The following is a 20619-nucleotide window of genomic DNA, read 5'->3' as shown; positions in this document are numbered from 1 at the left end:
GCTGACAGTGAACGCCTCATTGACTCTGGACCAAAATGGTGCTAATTAAAGGATTCATCAGGTTTTTGTGGCATTTTCGAAGCACATTTCTCTCCCTGGCTGTTTCCTGTGTTTGCAGCGACTGTAAAGCATATTTATCTGAAGTTAAAGCTGTTGGTGCTTTATGGTTTTTACCTGTTTCTCCAATCCTGTACTTCCAAGTCCACGACTGGATAAAGTCCCCAGATTTCACTGAGAGGGTGGAGCTCTCAGCTAAAGCCAGCACACTTGGTTGGAAAGGTGGATGTGTGATCATTTGGACTTTGATCGGTCGAGATGTGTGAAACGGATCAGCTGTGTCCTCGCCGCTCTCTGGGCTGGTTTCCTCTGTTTCTGCTCTGTGATTGGCTGAATGAGGACTACAGCTGGGCAGTGAATCCTTAATGACCCTGTCTGTGGTTTTCCATGTTTCATTTAAATCTCTCTACACTAGCGTCATCGTGTCAGCTCTTTTCTGTTATTACAATAAAATACTGCAGTGATGGACCGAGTACTAACTCTGCCTGAAGTTTACAGGTTTATTATTTAATAACTTTGTTGTTCAAATGTCACGTTTGTAGAAAGTGAAAATGACAAATGTGCGCATGAATAAATAAATGAAAAGTTCAGAGTGTGAATAACACACTTTGATTTTGAAAACTGACATAAATGAATTCTGTAATATTGATTTTACATCGAGTTTTTCTACTTGATGTAGATCATAGCTCAAGAGTTGGCAGTTCATCTTGTAATCGGAAGGTTGCCAGTTTGAGCCCCGGTTTGGACAGTCTCAGTTGTTGTGTCCATGGGCAAGACACTTCACCCGTTGCCTACTGGTGGTGGTCAGAGGGCCCGGTGGCACCAGTGTCCGGCAGCCTCGCCTCTGTCAGTGCGCCCCAGGGTGGCTGTGGCTACAATGTAGCTGCCATCACCAGTGTGTGAATGTGTGTGTGAATGGGTGGATGACAGGATGTATAAAGCGCTTTGGGGTCCTTAGGGACTAGTAAAGCACTACATAAATACAGGCCATTTACCATTTTACTTTTCTTTATTGCAGAGTCTCACACAGATCCGGGCTGATGATAGCCTGGATTAGATAATGATGTCAAATGTCTCAACACACCCCACGCCCGTCCACAGGATGTGGACCTGTGGCTGAGGCGAGGCAGCGACACTCACCCCGAATCCACCAAAACTAAATGTAAGGCAGAGAAAGTTGCAGATGTGGCCATACAGCTATCTGCAGGATTAGTGATCTGGTATGTTATTAATAGAAAGGAACCAAAAGAGGGAAAAACAGACACTGAGACTTTGTGTTTGCAGAGGCTCGGATCAGAGGTAACACCTCCGAGTCTGAAGTCCACAGATTGGTGGACTGATCCCTCTGGGTTGGGGACAGTCCATGGGTTAGTGGGTAAAAGAAGCTTCCTGAGATGGTTTGGGCTGATGAAGATTTCTCCTGCAACTCCTAGGTGGGAGGAGATCCAAAACTGATCCAGCAGGCAGATTGACGGGTGTAGAAATGCAGAAATGATCAGTTCTCCAGCTGTAAAAAGGGGAAATGTGTGCAGAAACTCCGACGTGGAAAAGCGTTTGATTTGGTCGTCGCTGCTGAGCATTGACATACAGACATTTCCCTTCCTGACCTTCAGTCTGTCCCTCCAAACGTCACAGCCAAACTGTTCTGTCGGCTCGCTGGTTCCTGACAGTCATCCTCCGTCTGAATGTCAGAGCGAGGCGTCGTTGTGAGTGGCAAACCTGTCAGTCATGACGAGGGCAGCGCCGATCGTTGGAACGCGTGTCAGCTCAAGTCAGCGTCTCGTGGTCACGGCTGCTGGAGTCATCTGAACTGGATCTGCCCCGTGTGGCTCTGTGAGCAATCATCTCTGCTGTTCTGGTTGGCACATGTCATCACATTCATCTTTAAGACTTTCTGCCTTTCTTTTACCCTCTGCAGCACCATCTGCAGAACTCTTACATCGAGTTTGTGGTTCGTACTGATTCTCATTTCAAACATAGTAAATGTAAGAAAAATTTAGTTTATTTGTGCCCTACAACAACCAGCAGCCTGGAGCAGCGTGATGACGTCCATCTTTCACGTCTCATACATGTGAGGGACGCACACGTCATGAGTACAATGTTTTAAAGTTCCACGCAAATCCTTTAAATCATCACTCTGCTTTAAAAACAAAAGCTCGTTATTTTGTCTTTACAAGAAGCTTCGATTTCTTAAACTACTCTCAGCAGCTTCATGAGTAGAAATTGTGAAATTTCAGGTTGGGGGTAGATCGCGGTGAAATGAAACATTCAGACTGAAGTCCTGTGAAAACAGGCTAATGTGACTCCCAGCTTCATGCAGCTCTCCAGCTATCCTCAAACACCTCCCACACTGCCACGATCACAGCGTCAGAAAGTTTGTGACTAAAGCATCTGCAGTCCTCTGTGATTTTCCTTTATCGAAGCAGCGAGCCACAGGCGAGGCCTCCGAGCTCGAAACAGCAGAGCTGCTTCTGGGGTTTCACTGTTTCACTCTCTGCACTCGTGTTTTCAGCAACAACCTTCTTATGAATGAATGTGAAAAACCCTGCAGTCACTGTGTGGGTGATCTCAGAGGTTCACATCAATCGGTCTAAGAGTCTGAGGCATTTTACAGGTCATATGAATTCTGGTTGAATGATAAGACATGAACGTGTTCTCAGTGTTAGTTTTAATGAATCCTCATTGAACCTTTGGACTCTCAGCTTCAGGCAGATCTGGAGACTCGCTGGGGTGAATGTGCTTGAAGGTATCGTCAGAGTATTTGGAGTGGGACAGGGCTTCTGCTGCTCGCTGGTAGCTGTTTCTTGATTGGACAATGTAGGATGCAGGCAGGTACGGCAGCTCAGTCGTGCTCACCGGCACCTCATCAGTGTTCCAGACGCTGGCATCCGGGAGGTGACGAGGTGTCCACCCTCCCAGGTAGAACAGGGCAGAAGGCCCCGCTGCAAGCTGTTCATCCCATGCGAATGCTGGATTGAATGGGGATGATCTGTAGGAAGCAGAGTTCCCACCACTACCAGCAGCATATCTGACTCCACGAGGGGGCAATAAAGCCTCGTAGACCGGACGGGACCTAAACACCACATGTGGGCGTCCACTGGTTCTCAAAGCTGACCGAGGGTTCACAGAGACGCTGGGAGGTTTCCTCACAGGTCCCAAAGAGCTGAACCAGGGGCCAGGAGACTGAACTTAAGGAGGACTGGACTCATCTGAGCTGGAATCGTAAGTCACAACAAACTTTTTTGGCTCGTACATGGGTACAGAACGCAGAGCTGGAAGGGAAGCTATCGGACTGCTTGGAGACTGGCTTCCAGCATGGGAACCACAATGTTCAGGGGCATCTTCATACATCAGGGACACCAAGGGAGAGTGAAAAGCTTCAGATTGAAGGTTTGATAATCCAGAAGACTGTCCACCACCTGGGTAGGGATACCTGTAATCTGAGAAACACAGAGTTCAAATTACTAAACAGTTTAAGCACAAGTTTAAAATGATCACTTTAAGGACTACTGAGAATTATTGTACCCCTGTCCTAACCACCGCGACACATCCAGGACCGTCCCAGAGAGCAGCACACGGCCGAGCACTGGTTCAATAAGCAGAGTGGAAAAGGGAAGCCAAAAGGAATCACCATGGTAACCAGTAAATGAAGAGGAAAGCTGTGAGCCGAGGAAGGCGGATGTGTTTCACGGTGGACGGTGAGTCTCAGTTAAAGCAGAGAGGGGAGAGTGGAATTTAAATCTGTCCACTTGTTTACCCACCTTCATTTTTCCAAAATTAATATTGAAGCTGAAATCCAACAAATTTCACCTGAATCAGCTGCAGCGTTACAGGTACAGACGGGTGATTAAACGCGTCCAATACACATCAAACCTGAAAGACTGTTTTGGAGCTGTGACAGGACGTAGACCAGGAAATATAAACTATTATTTTAGAGTGGAAAAGATGTCGAGGGTCGAACTCAACTCCTTTGTTAGAGCGTTGTGCATTTCCAAATATTGTCTGACAGAATTTAATGATTCTGCATTCAGAACTTTAAAGCCTGAACAATGAGATCATGTCCAGAAAAAATTATTATTGTGTGTGAATGTGTGTGTGAATGGGTGGATGACTGGATATGTAAAGCGCTTTGGTGCCCTTAGGGACTATTAAAAGCGCTATATAAATACAGGCCATTTACCATTTTTTTACCATTATTATTATTATTATTATTATTATTATTATTATTATTATTATTATTATGTATAAGCTGTAATTTGTTTAATATTTGCTACATCCAGCATTTTTTTTCAGAAACTAATGATGTAAAAGTCTGAAAACTAAAGTCATTTCCTGCTCAGAGGGAGTTGGAGGAAACACCTGCCAGGGAGCAGATTAGGACCAAAGAGTCTGTTACTATGGTAACTGACCAGTCTCCCATCGATCGGTGTTATCCAACTCAGTTTTCACTAAAATTGTAAAGTGCATTAGAAATAAGTCCATGTTTGATTTAGCAAAGAAAAACTGGAAGTAGAACCAAAGGAATCAGTTTCATTTAAAACAGAATAACCACAAAAATAGTGAAATATTAGGCCTTCAGAGACTGAGCCCTACCTGGTGCAGGGAAAGTACAACCAGTGCCTATCAGCAGGCAGATCAAAGGAGCTCTGCAGGACAGTCAGACACGATTACACGGAGGTTCAGCTGTGACTCACAGTATACATGACAATGAAAACAGATGATCAGCTGACCTCAAAGAGAGTCCCAACACCATGTTTGACTCAGAACAGCAGGTCATCTACAGCTCTGTCGGGTGAAGCTGCTCTAATGTAGGAGCTCGGCACTCATCATGTTCATTACAGACACCTGGAGACCCGAGGTGGTGCTGGGACAGAACTTCATCCAAACTTCAGCTGCGTTTCTGCAAGAACACACGAGCTGTGAAAGTTTCTTTGTGATGCTCAAATGGCGTGAAATGAAACTGCATTTGAAAACAGATGGACGGAAGTACTCAGACTGGCTCTGATGCCACACAAAATCCCCCCAAACAATCAGAAAGTGTTTTTGTGATTTGAATCCACAGAGAGGAGAAAATCGTGAAGTACAGCAGCACAGCTCAGAGGCAAACATACTCGGGTCTTTACATCTGTATAAGGTAAAGACAAAATGTTGAGAGTGGGAGTGGTGGAAAATAATTATTAGTTTGGTGCCATGTTCACCTTTTGCATACATGATGCGTTCAAGTCACATCATAGGTCACAAACCACAGACTGTATATTAAAGATGGCGAGGCGTAATCACCGTCATATATCATGCATTGGTTTGTAAAGTTTCACTTTTAAAGCCTCCAACTATCTTTGTCATCAGCATCTTAGCTTCTTGGAAACCAGATGTGATACCTGTATGTGACTGAGGGACACTTCAGGGTGGCCTCATCCTAAATCATCTCATGTTTCAGGTTCCTAGCAAAATAACCATCAGACTCTAGACTAGCTCCCAGAGAAAGATTATTTTTGAACTGTCATTCATGCAAAGCTACCCTAGTAGCTTCAAATAAACAGCTCTTCAGCCTCTTCTTTGCTCTTCTTCGGTTCTGAATGAGCTAATCTGGAAATTTAAAAGTGTGATGCTGGCATTACGCTCCGATAAGAAGGAATGTCATGCTCACTTTTAACCTTCAGTCTGCATTTGTCACTTTATCAGAAGCACAAAGCAGTATATGTGTTCTTACACTTGCTGTGAGCCTAATATTGTAGGAGGAGCTATTTGATTCACCTCATTCCCTTCAGCATCTGAGACAAAAGGTAGAAGAGCCATCTAAGATATGGTTCATAAACCTTAAACCTTCATCTTCTATCCTGTCTTCCTTCTCTCACCTCAACCGGTCGCAGCAGATGGCCCCGCCCCTCCCTGAGCCTGGTTCTGCTGGAGGTTCCTTCCTGTTTTTTTTCCCATTGTTGCCAAAGTGCTCTGTATGTATTATTGTAGGGTCTACCTTAAGCGCCTCGACTGTTGTTGTGATTTGGCGCTGCATAAATAAGACTGAATTGAATCTGCTGCTGCTGCTGATATTGTTAGCATGTATGTAAGAGCTCTGGACTCCATCTGCACCCTTCAGGCCGGGCTGCATTTGGAAATTTGCATGAAAAGTAGAATAATAAAAGAACAACTCTGTGCAGCTTTAAGATTTATTCTTTATTATTACTTTGAGGGTTTTGAAGAATCCTTACAAAACATGAGAATACGTGTAGAAGATTATATTATGGTCTGAGCTCAGCTTGACTGGATAATTTCACACTCACTGTCCACGGTTACGTCTCCCACTCAATCCAACGGTCTTTCAAAGAGGAGATCAGAAATGTTCAAAATCTGAGCTGAACTGAATGCAGCATTAATCAGTGACTGACTGGGACCAGGTGAAGTTCATTCTGAAGAGGCAGAACACAAATATAAGCACTTAGCACAGAGCTTCTGCTGATAGCATCTGTCAGACTGTTACTTCTGACCTGTTGTAGCTGAACTGTGGTGCAGTTTGAGATTTAAACATGGTGCTTGACCTGTTTCTCAGGTTAGTTTTGAGCTTTATTGTTTAGTGGTTTCGTTTGCGTACTTGTACTTATAGAGAACTTTTATCTTAACAGGGTTTCTTGGGTTTGCTTCCTGCTGTTCAGCAGAGCAGCTTGTTTCCCTACAGTTATTCAAGGCAAGTGTCTATGATAACTGGTCTGTAGCTGCAGCAGGAATGTAGATTTTGAGGTCTTCTGAAACAGTTTTACTTGATAAAGCCTTTATTTCATTTCTTGACTTAGACTTTAAAACTTGGATTTTCTGTTTTTAAATTAAAAATTAAAAGAAACTGTGTGAAATCTGTTTCTAGTTTCAGATCAATTTGGTGATGACTGGACTTCTGATACTGGAGGGGTAGGGACTAGCAGCTTCGGAGGTGGAGGGGATGGTGCTGGAGGCTTTTATGGATCCTCATTTCTTGGTGGCGTTCCTTGGGTTACTGCTCCTGTAGGAGGAGCCCTTTCTCTCGATTCTCAGAGATGGCTGCCATCCAAGTCTTTCCCTGACTTCAGTGGCTTGTATACCTACAGTGTGCCACTGGGCATGGTCGCAGCACCTCCCATATTTCCTTCATCGTACATCGTCCAGTCTGGGAATGGCTACCAGCGGGGAAGAGAAGCCCTTTCTTTCTCTAAATACTCTGATGATATAGTTGTTCCTTTTCCTCTGACACAGTATCTAGGGTTTCCCTGAGACTGAGTTTCAAGAGCCGCGGATCTGAGGTAAGGGGCTACTTATAAGCATCTAGCACTTGAACAATCAAAACCTGTGTGGTAATTTTTCTTTGTTTCTGCAGGTGATGCTGACCCTCAGCTGTGCAAGAACTGATGTCTTCAAACATTAAACATAAGAAAAATTGCATTGACTGTCAATCATCTTGGTTTTAGATGTTGCAGTGTGCCGCTAACTCTACGGACAGTGAACCAAGTCTTCTAAATACAATAATGTTCACTGAATAATGGGTATTATGGCCTGTAAATAAATGCAGCAGGATAACTGGGTGCCAAAATTTTACTGCTAGTGAGCTGAAAATACATTCCTGTGTCTAAGCCGCTCCCCAAGTAACACAAAAACATTGCTGGCATGAGTAAACCCATCATATGTTCCTACATCAGGTTTCTTACAACTGTGTATGGAACAGTAAGAAGAAAGTCGAGTTAGTTTTGTTCACCATTTTTTTTTTTTTTTTTTTTTTTTTTTTTTTTTTTCTGATTTGGTGAACATGAATTTCCTGAATAACCCATAACTATCTCGCTGGCTGACGAACCTTGCCAGCCCGCTCTCTGCAACCACAACACTCAAGTTTGAGCTGAGCTAACATTAGCTGGTTTTGTTGATGCTGTAAGGCCTCAGATGTGCAACCGTAAATGTCCTATGAATTTTTAGCACAACATTGACATAGCTGTAGGATTTAGATATACCGATATGAGGTATATTTTCAATGCAAAGTCAGTGCTATATTGATCATTCATTTTTTTACATAATTAACCTCTGTGCTCATGTTTTAATTCAACAGTCCAGTGTTTGGACTGTCACTTCATCTTTGTTGGTGTAACCCTCTGAACAAAATGTTCAAAAAGCAAGTCTTGCAACTCCACAGCCATCTGAAATGCCTGGAAGGACTTAAAATGTTGGTTTTTGAAACATAATCTAAATCAAGTTTAAGTGTTCATTAAAACATAAGAATTGTACATTCAGAATCATAGGTCATATCTATGGAGGCTTGTTTCCTGCACTGGGAAAAAACAAAAGTATAAGTCAGAAATGTTTTTTAAAAATAGCTTTTATGTTATCTTAGATTTTCAATTTATTCCAATATTTCATTTTTAAGTCAAAGTTCCACAATACTAACCTGAAAATTTTGACATATTGACTGTTTGAAAAAAGAAAGAAAATAAAAAGCAGGCAGTATATAAACAATATAAGATTAGGTTGACAACCTGTTCCCCTTGGAGGGTTACGCTCATTTGCTCCTAACTGTTCAGTAGATAGGTAAAACACTTCCAAGTTGCAAGCTAAATGCAGGTTTTACCAGGTGTGGCTAATCACTGTAATTGTAACTACACACCAGAACTCTTACATCAAGTTTGTGGTTCGTACTGATTCTCATTTCAAACATAGTAAATGTAAGAAAAATTTAGTTTATTTGTGCCCTACAACAACCAGCAGCCTGGAGCAGCGTGATGACGTCCATCTTTCACGTCTCATACATGTGAGGGACGCACACGTCATGAGTACAATGTTTTAAAGTTCCACGCAAATCCTTTAAATCATCACTCTGCTTTAAAAACAAAAGCTCGTTATTTTGTCTTTACAAGAAGCTTCGATTTCTTAAACTACTCTCAGCAGCTTCATGAGTAGAAATTGTGAAATTTCAGGTTGGGGGTAGATCGCGGTGAAATGAAACATTCAGACTGAAGTCCTGTGAAAACAGGCTAATGTGACTCCCAGCTTCATGCAGATCTCCAGCTATCCTCAAACACCTCCCACACTGCCACGATCACAGCGTCAGAAAGTTTGTGACTAAAGCATCTGCAGTCCTCTGTGATTTTCCTTTATCGAAGCAGCGAGCCACAGGCGAGGCCTCCGAGCTCGAAACAGCAGAGCCGCTTCTGGGGTTTCACTGTTTCACTCTCTGCACTCGTGTTTTCAGCAACAACCTTCTTATGAATGAATGTGAAAAACCCTGCAGTCACTGTGTGGGTGATCTCAGAGGTTCACATCAATCGGTCTAAGAGTCTGAGGCATTTTACAGGTCATATGAATTCTGGTTGAATGATAAGACATGAACGTGTTCTCAGTGTTAGTTTTAATGAATCCTCATTGAACCTTTGGACTCTCAGCTTCAGGCAGATCTGGAGACTCGCTGGGGTGAATGTGCTTGAAGGTATCGTCAGAGTATTTGGAGTGGGACAGGACTTCTGCTGCTCGCTGGTAGCTGTTTCTTGATTGGACAATGTAGGATGCAGGCAGGTACGGCAGCTCAGTCGTGCTCACCGGCACCTCATCAGTGTTCCAGACGCTGGCATCCGGGAGGTGACGAGGTGTCCACCCTCCCAGGTAGAACAGGGCAGAAGGCCCCGCTGCAAGCTGTTCATCCCATGCGAATGCTGGATTGAATGGGGATGATCTGTAGGAAGCAGAGTTCCCACCACTACCAGCAGCATATCTGACTCCACGAGGGGGCAATAAAGCCTCGTAGACCGGACGGGACCTAAACACCACATGTGGGCGTCCACTGGTTCTCAAAGCTGACCGAGGGTTCACAGAGACGCTGGGAGGTTTCCTCACAGGTCCCAAAGAGCTGAACCAGGGGCCAGGAGACTGAACTTAAGGAGGACTGGACTCATCTGAGCTGGAATCGTAAGTCACAACAAACTTTTTTGGCTCGTACATGGGTACAGAACGCGGAGCTGGAAGGGAAGCTATCGGACTGCTTGGAGACTGGCTTCCAGCATGAGAACCAGCTAATGTTAGCTCAGCTCAAACTTGAGTGTTGTGGTTGCAGATAGCGGGTTGGCAAGGTTCGTTAGCCAGCGAGATAGTTATGGGTTATTCAGGAAATTCATGTTCACCAAATCAGAAAAAAAAAAATGGTGAACAAAACTAACTCGACTTTCTTCTTACTGTTCCATACACAGTTGTAAGAAACCTGATGTAGGAACATATGATGGGTTTACTCATGCCAGCAATGTTTTTGTGTTACTTGGGGAGCGGCTTAGACACAGGAATGTATTTTCAGCTCACTAGCAGTAAAATTTTGGCACCCAGTTATCCTGCTGCATTTATTTACAGGCCATAATACCCATTATTCAGTGAACATTATTGTATTTAGAAGACTTGGTTCACTGTCCGTAGAGTTAGCGGCACACTGCAACATCTAAAACCAAGATGATTGACAGTCAATGCAATTTTTCTTATGTTTAATGTTTGAAGACATCAGTTCTTGCACAGCTGAGGGTCAGCATCACCTGCAGAAACAAAGAAAAATTACCACACAGGTTTTGATTGTTCAAGTGCTAGATGCTTATAAGTAGCCCCTTACCTCAGATCCGCGGCTCTTGAAACTCAGTCTCAGGGAAACCCTAGATACTGTGTCAGAGGAAAAGGAACAACTATATCATCAGAGTATTTAGAGAAAGAAAGGGCTTCTCTTCCCCGCTGGTAGCCATTCCCAGACTGGACGATGTACGATGAAGGAAATATGGGAGGTGCTGCAACCATGCCCAGTGGCACACTGTAGGTATACAAGCCACTGAAGTCAGGGAAAGACTTGGGGCTCAAGCTTGTTTTGAAGTGAGTAGTGAAATTTAATGCTGTCTGATTTAGTAGTTTATCTACAGAGACTTGTTTGTTTTTTCACAGGGTTTCCTGCATTTGTTTCCTGCTTTTCAGCAGTGGATCTTGTTTCCCTGTAACAATGAAAGGTAAGCTATTCCTTCAACTTCAGAATGCCTAGAAGCTTAAATTAACTTGGCTTTACAAGCTTACATTTAGTTGAAATCTTTTAATTCAGGGCAAACTAGCCCAGCTGTAACTGCCAGTGCTAGAAGTGCTAGCAATAAAAAACAGAACTGATCGTTAACCCAGGCCTTTACCGATCTGGTATGGGGAATCTCATTCATTTTTATACATTTCAACAAATGCAGTTTCTGATCTTGTGTACCCTTGGCAATTCCACCATCTTGAACTCTACAAATTATACTAACTCTTGGGTCAAACTTCAGCTGATGTGGAAAGTGTGTATAGTCTGGTGTTTTGTTTTTGTTTTTTTGTTGTTTTTTTGCTTGCATTAAAAATGCAGGAAAGCATGAGGCTTGGAATACAGAGACTTCCCCTATCATATGGAAGATATAGTAATGATAGGCATAGTCTGGCTCGTCTGTTATTCCAAATGAATTTGGTGCGTATTATTTTTTTGCCTTTGTGAAGAAGTCATATGGAGGACTAAGAGGAATGTTTACGCGTCCAATCAGAGATTGGCGGCATAGTCCATCAATTGATTCAACAACAGAGTTGATTGTTGGAGCATGGTTTGCATGTGCCAAATCATCTATCTTTGGAGTGGATTTTTCTTATATTTATCACACACACACACACACACACACACACACACACACACACACACACTAGACGGGTAAGACTGTCTCTGGCAACTTGAATGGGTGATTTAATTCTCTGAGAATGTTTAAAGGATGGCTGATTTGGATTGACTAATTTTATACCCAGAGATGTTGTAGGGTAAATAGTTTTGAGTAGCTGGGGAACTGAGCTCTTTAATTTGGACAACATTAAAATGTAATCTGCTCTCTACAGCTTCATGCTGGTTTTCAACGACAACTTTATCCTGGGTAAATTTAGAAAGGCCAAGCACTACCCCCTTACTGCTCAGTTCTTGACTGTACTCCACAAAAAAAAAATATATATATACACACACACACACACACACACACACACACACACGCCATTTGTTTCTGGTTTGATGCACTTAAGCTTAAAAATGAAACACGAGCACTATCCTAATTCTCACCTATTTGGGGCAATAAGGCCTTTGACCCTGGTTGGAAAGATTCGGGTTTTAAAATGTGGGCTGCCAGAGGTTTGTGCAAAGTTGCAGACCTATTTGACAAGGACACCCTAATGTGCTTTAATGACTTGACATGGAAATTTGGCATTCCAACCAAACATTTCTTCAAATTTCTACAGATCAGAAGCTTCATTTCAAAAATCCCTAACACTGCCCACTCTAAACTCATTAAAGGGCACAGCAATAAACCATCAGCTGAAGAAGGGTTTAATATCCCGTCTTTATAACAACCTCAGGGACAGCTCTCAAACGTCCTCAGAAAAAAAGATTTGAATGGTGTCAAGACTTAAAGTGTAGAATAACCACAGCGGAATGTCAAAAAGCCTACTTGAAAGCCCAAACACAATCTATAAACACCCAATTTAAACTAATCCAGTATATATTAGAACATGTATCACCCCAACTTTATTAAACAAATTTGACCCTAACGTTCTGGACACGTGTTAAATGTGGGGATAAAGGTACACTGATGCATTGCCTATGTGAATGTCCAGAAATCCCAAAATTTTGGACAGAAGTTTTAGATGTATTAGTGCGAATTACAAGTGTTAAGCTGAATCCATGTCCTAAATCCTAGCGATTTTCCCTACTGAGCAAAGTTCACCAAAAACCACAATCATCTGCCTGTTGCAGGCAAAATATAGCATAGCCAATAGATCAATAAATAAATAAATATTTTGGAAAAAATGCAGGAAAGCTCTTGATTAAAAGAGCATGTTGACATGCGGCGAGTGCTACGCTGTGGGCTCTTGCTGAATGAAGCTAGGACAGCCACTGATGTTTCTTCATTAGTGACAGTTTTCTTGCGTCCACATTTTGGCAAATCCAACACTGAACCAGTTTCACGAAACTTAGCCAGCAGTTTGCTAACTGTAGCATGGGAGATGGGTGGTCTCGTAGGGTGTCTTGCATTGAAATCTGCTGCAATGACCCGGTTACTGCGTTCACCAGATATCAACACAATTTCGATCCGCTCCTCACGTGACAACCTCTTCGACATGTCAATGGCTGTGAACAAAGAGAAACTTGTAAATAACTCACGAAAGAATAAAGTTACGTTGAAACAAAGCACATCATTGTTGTTCTTGTGACATTACCAATAAGTTTCATGTTTCACATGGCCCTCTTCCTATTGCAAAAACAAAAGTTGTATCCAAGATGGCCGACTTCTAAATGGCCACCATGGTCACCACCCACCTTGAGGAGTTTGCCCCCTCACATATACTAATGTGCCACAAACAGGACTTTAATATCACCAACCATTCCCATGTTATTACGGTCTATCCATATAAATGGCCCACCCTGTAGTATTACAAGTAGGAGCTCAGTCTTCTTCTTTATATTATTTATTGGTGGTTGGCAAACAGCAAAACGGTGCAATACTGCCACCAACGGGTTTGGAATGTGAACCAAAATGTTAACAAAATATATAAATACATTTTTACAAAAAAATTTAAAAACCTCCCAAACAAATGAGTCTGCCATAAAAACCAAATATGGTCTGATAACTTTCCCTTCTCGAGTTCTTATGAAACAAATCAACCAAGCCCAGTTTAACTTTCATATCACCAAGCATATCAATTCTTCTCTCTGCATCATATTTCTGACAATGCATCAAAACATGTTCTATTTTTTTTTCTTCTCTATTGCAGTCAAACTTTCCTGTGCGGGGTTCAGTATTCTTTCTTTCTTACAGTTATATTGGCAGTTGGCAAACAATTGAAAGGTGCAGGGGTTCGGTATTGTTCAGATTCCAGGCTAAAAAGAATGCATCATTGACTGGGGAGTGATGGGCACCAGGTGAAGTGAATGAATTTAACGAGAGCTGCCAGCATGTTGAGCACCAATATAAGCCATGCATTTGCTGCCAGCTAGTTAACGGACACTGAGTTGATCTGTAAGCAGCTGGCAGCGTGTTGGTACTGACCTGCTGTAGCTGACCCCTTTTCAGGCTTAATCATGGTGCTTGTCTTTATTCTGAGGTTAGTTGTGCTGTTTGATGCTTGATGTCTCTTTTATATTTTAAGTTTTTTATTTTTTGTATAAAACATGTTATATCTTTAACAGGGTTTCCTGGATTTGCTTCCTCCTTTTTGGCCGAGGTGCTTGCCTGTTTTAGTTAAAGGTAAGTCTTCCTGTCTAACCTCAAGAGAGTTAGTCTTGGAAATCTAGCTGTAGCAGAACTGAACTACCCTTTTTTTTTTTTCTTTTTTTTTTTTCCAGAAAACTGTAATTTTATACTTGACTGAAAAGCTTGGTCTGCTAAACCAAGTAATAGAAGGGTTTTCTTTCAGTGCTACTCAGAGCAAAATTTTCAAGAGCTTCATTGCAACTTGACAAGCTCAGTTTCAGCAAAAACTCTGGAAGGGTTGGTATTGGTGGCTTTACTGGATCCTCATTTTTTTTGCTGGCTTTCCATGGGTACATGCTCCTGTAGGGGGAGCTCCTTCCTCCTTTGACCCACAGGACTGGATGCCCTCTCAGACCTATCCTGACTTTAATGCCTGGTATACCTCTCAAGTGCCACTTGGCATGTTTATGGCTCCACCTGCATTGCCTTCATCCTACATCATCCAGAACGGCAATGGTTACCAGCGAGGAAGAGAAGCCTTTTCTTACTCCAAATACACTGACGATGTCTACAGCCCCTTCCCTCTAAGCCCCGTGCTGCCACACAATCCAGAAAGTGTCCCAGTGGCTGATTCTCAAAGGATAAAGGTTTGAGGTAAGGCACAGTTACGTGTGTGTATCAGGTCAACTTGATGAGCTGGGCCTCCATGCATCATGTGGTCATTAAATACACTATAACAACAAAATCTGTTCTCCAGTCTTTTACTGGGCAACCAGTCATTAGGTCAGCTTTAGGTTTTTGTGGACAATGTCAGACACTTTGACGTTTACACATTCAACATAGCCCGACTCTGCCTTAACTGGCTGAACCTGACACCATCACGGTCAGAGGTGATGGGTTACAACTTTCTTTAAACTGGCTGATATGCATGGACACAAAGGTTGTCTTGCAAGTCACGTGACTCTGTCACATTGGATGAATGATGATGAAAAGCATAATGAAGTGAAAGGCAACACTATAGCAACTACAACTCAAGACTTAAAATGGTGAGAATAACTCAAATGTACTGAAAATACTCAACCAAGACCCCAGATCCCAAAGTCAAACCATGGACTGACAATTAAAGCTACAGTGTGTAAAAGTTTAACAGATGTCAGCAGCTTGCAGAATTCTACTGAATTGCCTCCAGAAACGTATTTGCGTAAGCCTGGCTACAGTGGCTAGGATAACTTATTTTCATCTGTCAGAGACAAAACCTTAAATTTCAACTGTAGAAGGCAGTCAGTCCACTGTTTACCTCAGCTTTCAATGCCAGGTGAGACACAGTTGAACGATTTATCAGCAGGAAAGCGACTGTTAGGGCATTGGAGCCTAATGTTAGCCTCTAACTGGCTGCTGTTATTTAGCTCTTGTCAGCTTTCCAGAGATGAGGGTCACGTGTCTGACCTGGGAGCGTGTTTTTGTGTTAGAGCACTGACTTAAATGAAGACATTTTAATAAGATGCCAGTGGCGTCCTCGTTCCTTGTGTTTGTGTGAAGGGGCTAAAATGTAGGGTATGACGGTGCAGAAGTGAATCTAAATGTACCTTACGCAAACACCTTTGACTTCTTTCTCCTTCGGTTTGCACATTGCATCTCCGCTCTCTAGCACCACATACGTAAAACACCATTAGTTGCAAGGCAGATGTCCTTTCCCTCCACTGTATTCAGATATAGTGGCTTTCACAAACTGCCAACCCACTGATATTTATTCTAGATTAATTATATGGGTCAGGTTAATGGAAGATGTAATTAGACACTAATCTGTATATTTGAGTACAGTATCCTTTTTACTAAGAAATTACTGATTTTACATTATAATTTTTGTTATATCATGAAGGCAGAAGAAATGAATCAAATCTACTCTATTTTATTCTAATTCTAAGCGCTCCGATTTTGAACACATTTTGAAATGGGAGTTTCCCCTATCGTTGAATTTGTTTTCTTCTCTTGTTTTCCCTCCATGTGGTTGTATGTGTTTTATGCAAACACTTGAATACCTCGGAGAAGATGAACACTGTTAATCTTCTCTGGCGATTCGCCTGGCTGTCATTGAAACGCCAGCATTGGCACTGAGTGACTTCAGAGAGCGAATGAAAGAAGGCATGAGCACAATCCTGGCTGCTTTCTCCTGGAGATGAAAGAGTGTGTGTCACAAAGAGCTCTTAAGTGTGGTTGTCTGTTTCTCTGTGCAACCTTTCACCTCTGCTGCTGCTGTGGCTGCAGCAACATTTCTACGGAACAAAAGCTTCAAACAGGGGAAGCTAGTGCAATACTGAGCACTTTTTCTGTTTATTTAACAAAATGTTATCAAAGAAGGCACTAAGCTGACCAATGAGGTGTCGTAGTCACATCTTCATTATGTTAAACATAAGCATAGTGATGTGTGTTTGAGTGCACAGAGCTCTGAATGTAATGTGACAGAAGCACGTCCATAACTGAAACGTTGAATCAGCATTATGTATATAATAAGGGCCTCAATACAGAACCTTGTGGCACACCATAGGTGAGGGAAGTGGAAGATGACTGTACTTAAAACCTCAGCTTGGATAACAGATTCTGGTTATACTACTTAGATTAAAATATATTACAGATATAAAGTTATATGCAGACGACAGCGTTTCATCGTGTCATCCTGCTGATTTATGAGCACAAACTTGGATAAATTTGTGATTTGCTCAGTTGCCTTGATGCTGCTGCTATAAACACTCAAGAGGTTTCACATAGTCCTGAACCTGATGGAGACTCCATATTGATATTGGGAACAGTGGAGCAGTTTTCACTGACTGAGTGCAGACTAACAACTGTTTAGAGCAATCTGAAGCCAACACAAACATCTGAAGGGTCTATTGCATATTGAAATGGAGTTTGGAATTCTGGCACTTCATCGCCTGGAAGAAGTTTTACTACTTCAATAATCCAATTCAGGGTGCTTGTTAATTGTACATATTACTATTAAGATATTTCTCTCATTTCTGCCAGTGCTGGACCCACCCACTATGCATCATATGCTTTATTTCCAGAAGTTTCTGATTGGAGCAAATTCCAACTTCACAGCCTGTACATGGCTGATTACTGCATGGAATAAGTGAGATTTGCGGGCATGCACTGGGCTGAAAATAAAGTTGTTGATGCAGTGGTTGAGCATTACACAGGCTGCAATAATCATGATCATGTGACTGTGCAACATGGTTTCTCCGCTTGTTTTTATTACGTGTCTGCCTCACACATGTAACATTTCAGTCTGAGCTGACTGATGTTCATCGGGTAGAAAGAGCTGCAGTTTTATAAAAGAGTGAAACATTTCCATAATGGCACAAACAGATTTCTGTGTTTGCTGTTAATGACCTGAAAAGTTTGTGGTTAATATGATTTTTGATTTTCAGCTTTTCCTGTTGTACATGTTTGTGAGAGATGGAGCGCCACACTTTCAGCGCCATGCTGGACCCTGGTGTGCCGGGATTGGCTGCTGGGTGTCTGCCAGTAACAGTCAGAACAACAAACGTGGTGAAATCTCTGCAGCGATTTCTTCTCTGAGTTCATGTTTTCAGGATCAGTGAGAGACACTCCAGAGGACACCTGCAAGCTGCCTCGGATCACCCAAACTTCCTTTCTCAGGGCTCTCTGTGACCTTCATCCTTGACTCTGAATGCTAATCAGCTCTGACCTCTCCATCTGGATCCACTCAACATCACAGTGCTCCACCTGTTCCACATCTCCACCCAGGGACATTTTTTGGGGGGGACATTGAAGCCAGACTTGAGTTTGGTTGTTGAATTTCCTTTTTTTTTTTTTTTTTTTTTTTTGACTGTTGATGAAAATTTGCTGATGTAAACTCACACAGGATGAATTATTTTAAAGCTTGTTTATCACTGTTTGGTGTGTGGGTTTTATTTATTTATTTATTATTATTATTTTTTTTTTGCTATGACAAGAAGAGAGGAAAAAAAGTCACGAACATATAAATTGTGTCTGTTTCACTTATTTCATTACAAAAGAAAACCCTGAACTCCCTGCGTGGGCTGTAACACGCAAACACGTCATCAGAGCCACGAAGGGGTCCATGCAGTGTCTGAATACTGGACACCAAATATATCAGTAAAAGTATATGTCATCATGTCGTGGTAGCAACAACTGATTGGTTGTTAGTCTGTGTGATCAATCATGAAGTTTAACACTGAAATCAGGATTTAGAAAAGCAACTCAGTGATCATAAAGCAGGATGAGGTTTGTTTTTAAAATTCAGATTTGAGCAGAATTCCAACAAATGTGCAGTGACATTTGACAAACACACAACTGCCTGTTTGACTCAATGGATCATTTTGGATTTGTGCTTTTAGTCAGATCTTCTCAAGCTTCACGTGGTGGTGGGGAAAGTACCAGAGGAACCAAAACTGTGGAGGTTTGGTCCAAATGAAAGAGTCGAAGTGAGTCTCAAGCAAAGAGTTTAATGTATAAAGAGCATTAACAGGAAATGGTAAGGCGTTCCAGTGACTCGGACAAACTCTGTCATCTGTTTTTATGTCCAGATGTTGGAATATTGGGAATGAGCAGAACAGAGCTCAGTGACAAACACAGGACGACCTCCTGCCTTCCATCTGAAGTCGGGATGATGATGATGATGATAATGATGAGTATCCATTTTTTTTACATCCTCTCAAATGTTTGATGGAAAAATCGTCCACACTTAAATGACCTGACAACAGGAAAAAAAATCCTCTCCTCTCGTTTAAAGTCACAAGCAGAAGGTCAAAGGTCAATCCCGGTCTGCTCACAGGTCCTGGACTTGACCGGGTATCACGTAAAAGTCTGCCGGTGCATCGTGTCCAAAGGGCATCATGTCCAGAGAGATCTCGGCCTCGCACTCGTGCCGCAGGATGGCGGGCAGCAGCAAGTTCCGGCGGTTCCTGGAATCAACGGAAGTGGCCGAAACTTTATCGAAGTCGCGCTCGAGCTCCGCCGGCGCAGCGCACACCTCCTTCTGCAGGGTGGTGTCGTGGTGGGACGCCAGCTCGTTACTGAAGTCCACCGCCTCCACCGCCGAGGTGGCGCAGTAGCGGCTGCAGCCCAGGATGGTGGAGAAGGCCTTCCGGAAGTCTGCGTTGAAGGCGTAGATGACCGGGTTCAGGGACGAGTTGGCCCAGCCGAACCACACGAACACGCTGAACGTGGTGTCGCTGACGCAGGGCGGCGCGCCCAGGCGCTCCAGGCGGCAGAAGGGAACCATGCAGTTGAGCACGAAGAACGGCAGCCAGCAGAACACGAACACGCCCATGATGACCGACAGCGTCTTCAGCACTTTGGTCTCGCGGCGGAAGGAAGTTTTCAGAGAGCTCTCCTCGTGCGCGGAGGCGCGGGGCCGCCGGTGCACGGCGCGGCAGCCCCTCTCTAGCGACGAGATCCGCCGGATCTGCGTGCGCGCGATGCGGAAGATGCGCGTGTACGTGCCCACCATGATGAGCACGGGGATATAGAAGCTGATGAGGGAAGAGGAGATGGCATAGGTGCGATTCAGGCTCGCGTTGCAGTCCCCCGGGTCCGTGGCGTTCTGCGCGCCCGCGCGGTGCCAGTTGAGCTGCACGGGGATGAAGGAGATGAGCACAGACAGCGTCCACGCCACACCGATCATCACGCACGCGAACCTGCGCGTCATCCTGCGCTCGTAGCGGAACGGGCTGGAGATGGCCCAGTAGCGGTCCATGCTGATGATGCACAGGTGGAGGATAGAGGCCGTGGAGCACATGATGTCGAACGCCACCCACGTGTCGCAGAAGCGGCCGAACAGCCAGACGCCGGCCACCTCGGACACGGCCCTCCACGGCATCACTAGCACGGCCACGAACAGGTCGGACACGGCCAGAGAGATGACGAAGGCGTTGGTGACTTTGGAGCGAAGGTGGCGGAACTTGATGACGGCGGCGCACACCAGCGCGTTCCCCAGCAGCGTGGACACGATCAGGACGCACAGGACGCATCCGGTGAGCGCGCGGAGGCTGAGGTCACTCCCGTGCGCGGGGCTGTCCGCTGCCGCCGTGACCACTGGGTGCTGGCTCTGGTCCTGCCGCTGGTTCCGCGTGTGGTTGTAGAAAGTCTCCATGGACACTCGGACTGTCCCTCCCTCCCTCCGGCATACTCAATCCACGCGAGCTCAGAGCTCTTCAACACTTACATATAGCGCACGTGAAACGCACACTTCAAATGTTTCGGTCTGTAAAAGAACAACCAAAAAAACAACAACCCCGAAACAAAATCACCTCCAGGCTGAAGTGAAATATCTGAACCAAAGCGTGGAAAGTTCACGCCGAGTTCGTTTGCTTCA

General features: G+C 43.7%; 1 protein-coding gene and 3 long non-coding RNA genes across 4 annotated transcripts; 2 read left to right on the top strand and 2 right to left on the bottom strand.

The window, feature by feature from the left end:
- The first annotated feature begins 7295 nt into the window (after positions 1–7295).
- Positions 7296–7464, top strand: LOC143416179 (uncharacterized). The gene is made up of 2 exons (XR_013096555.1): positions 7296–7325; positions 7400–7464. It is a non-coding gene; the product is annotated as an uncharacterized LOC143416179 (long non-coding RNA).
- A 3045-nt stretch (positions 7465–10509) lies between these two features.
- Positions 10510–10874, bottom strand: LOC143416188 (uncharacterized). The gene is made up of 2 exons (XR_013096566.1): positions 10649–10874; positions 10510–10574 (listed from the first exon to the last, which is right to left on the bottom strand). It is a non-coding gene; the product is annotated as an uncharacterized LOC143416188 (long non-coding RNA).
- On the top strand, positions 10873–17785 carry LOC143416189 (uncharacterized). The gene is made up of 3 exons (XR_013096567.1): positions 10873–10899; positions 10969–11030; positions 17687–17785. It is a non-coding gene; the product is annotated as an uncharacterized LOC143416189 (long non-coding RNA).
- Positions 17786–19026: 1241 nt separating this feature from the next.
- LOC112432154 (D(1)-like dopamine receptor) lies at positions 19027–20408 on the bottom strand. The gene has a single exon (XM_024800771.2). It carries the CDS (start codon positions 20395–20397, stop codon positions 19072–19074), a length of 1326 nt encoding a protein of 441 aa, XP_024656539.2. The 5' UTR covers positions 20398–20408; the 3' UTR covers positions 19027–19071.
- Positions 20409–20619: the final 211 nt, after the last annotated feature.

Source organism: Maylandia zebra, unplaced genomic scaffold, assembly GCF_041146795.1.
Source record: "Maylandia zebra isolate NMK-2024a unplaced genomic scaffold, Mzebra_GT3a scaffold31, whole genome shotgun sequence".
NCBI lineage: Eukaryota > Metazoa > Chordata > Actinopteri > Cichliformes > Cichlidae > Maylandia > Maylandia zebra.
This window is presented reverse-complemented; position numbering and strand designations above follow the sequence as displayed.